Raw genomic sequence first — 1,037 nt, 5'->3', positions numbered from 1 at the left:
TTCTTGTCCTCCTCCTTCTTGTCCTTGCTCTCCTTGGAGGCCTGGGAGGCCAGGGAGCCCATGGCGTTCCGGATGGCCTCGTTGTTGGGGTCCACCCCCGGCAGGTTTTCCAGCACACTCTGCAGGAACTCGGGGTCCTGCATCACGTCGTAGTCATCCTCCTCCTGGGGGAACAGGGAGAGGAACTGGGGATCAGCTGGGGATCCCCATCTTCCTCCCCTTCCCAGGAGGAGCAAAGCCTCACCTTGGTGGGCTCAGAGGTGTCCATGGCTGTGCTGCTGTCAACTTCTGCTGCCTCTGCCTGGGCAAACTCTGGGGGAGGAAGGACAGCTGAGGAGGGGGGATTCACACCCCCACGGCTCACCAGGGTGACCCACACACCCACCCCCAAGGGTTGGGGGAGATCCCAACCCTGCCCTGGCTGGAACTAGATGTTCTACAGGAAAGAGGGGCTTTTCACCAGAGAGGGCAGTGACAGGACAAGGGGTGATGGTTTTAAACCGAAAGAGGGGAGATTTAGGTTGGACATCTGGAAGAAATTCTTCCCCATGAGGGTAGGAAGGCACTGGAACAGGTTGCCCAGGGAAGCTGTGGCTGCTCCATCCCTGGGGGTGTTGAAGGGCAGGTTGGATGGGGCTTGGAGCAGCCTGGGCTGCTGGGAGGTGTCCCTGCCCATGCAGGGGGGTTGGAACCTGATGGTCTTTAAGGTCCTTTCCACGGTTCCAGCCTCACAAGAGGAGCCCCCCTTGGCTTTGCCCCTCACCAGCTCCCTGCAGGGACATCTGCATGGCGTAGGCGATCTGCTCCTCCTCGGTCATGCTGCTCAGGTCGGGCAGCCCAGCCCTGCCAAACTCCTGCTGGCTGATGGTCATCTTGAGCAGGGCATCGTCCGAGTCTGCGGGGAACCCGGAACCGGGGCTGCCACGTCTCCCCTGTCCCCCCCAGGGACGGGAACCGGCACAGGGCGGGAGCAGAGGTTCCCAGAGCGCTGGGTCACCTGGCAGCCCCTCCTGGGGCCCTCCCTGCCCCCCCCCACC

At 62.7% G+C, this 1,037-nt stretch overlaps 1 protein-coding gene across 1 annotated transcript in view; it reads right to left on the bottom strand.

The window, feature by feature from the left end:
- Positions 1 to 5: 5 nt before the first annotated feature.
- Positions 6 to 1,037, bottom strand: part of PSMD4 (proteasome (prosome, macropain) 26S subunit, non-ATPase, 4) — a gene marked incomplete at its 3' end in the record, with an annotated part of 4,483 nt that continues 3,451 nt past the window's right edge. Inside the window, exons 6-8 of the mRNA XM_010002813.1 lie at positions 764 to 1,007; positions 245 to 312; positions 6 to 164 (exon numbers count right to left, since the gene is read on the bottom strand). Of these exons, the coding sequence (XP_010001115.1) occupies positions 6 to 164; positions 245 to 312; positions 764 to 1,007 (471 nt within the window). The remainder of the gene's footprint in view (positions 165 to 244; positions 313 to 763; positions 1,008 to 1,037) is intronic.

The sequence above is a fragment of the Chaetura pelagica genome, unplaced genomic scaffold (assembly GCF_000747805.2).
Source record: "Chaetura pelagica isolate M959 unplaced genomic scaffold, ChaPel_1.0 scaffold2261, whole genome shotgun sequence".
In the NCBI taxonomy this organism is placed as follows: domain Eukaryota; kingdom Metazoa; phylum Chordata; class Aves; order Apodiformes; family Apodidae; genus Chaetura; species Chaetura pelagica.
Note: the sequence above shows the minus strand (reverse complement) of the source record. Positions and strands in the feature narration are given on the sequence as shown.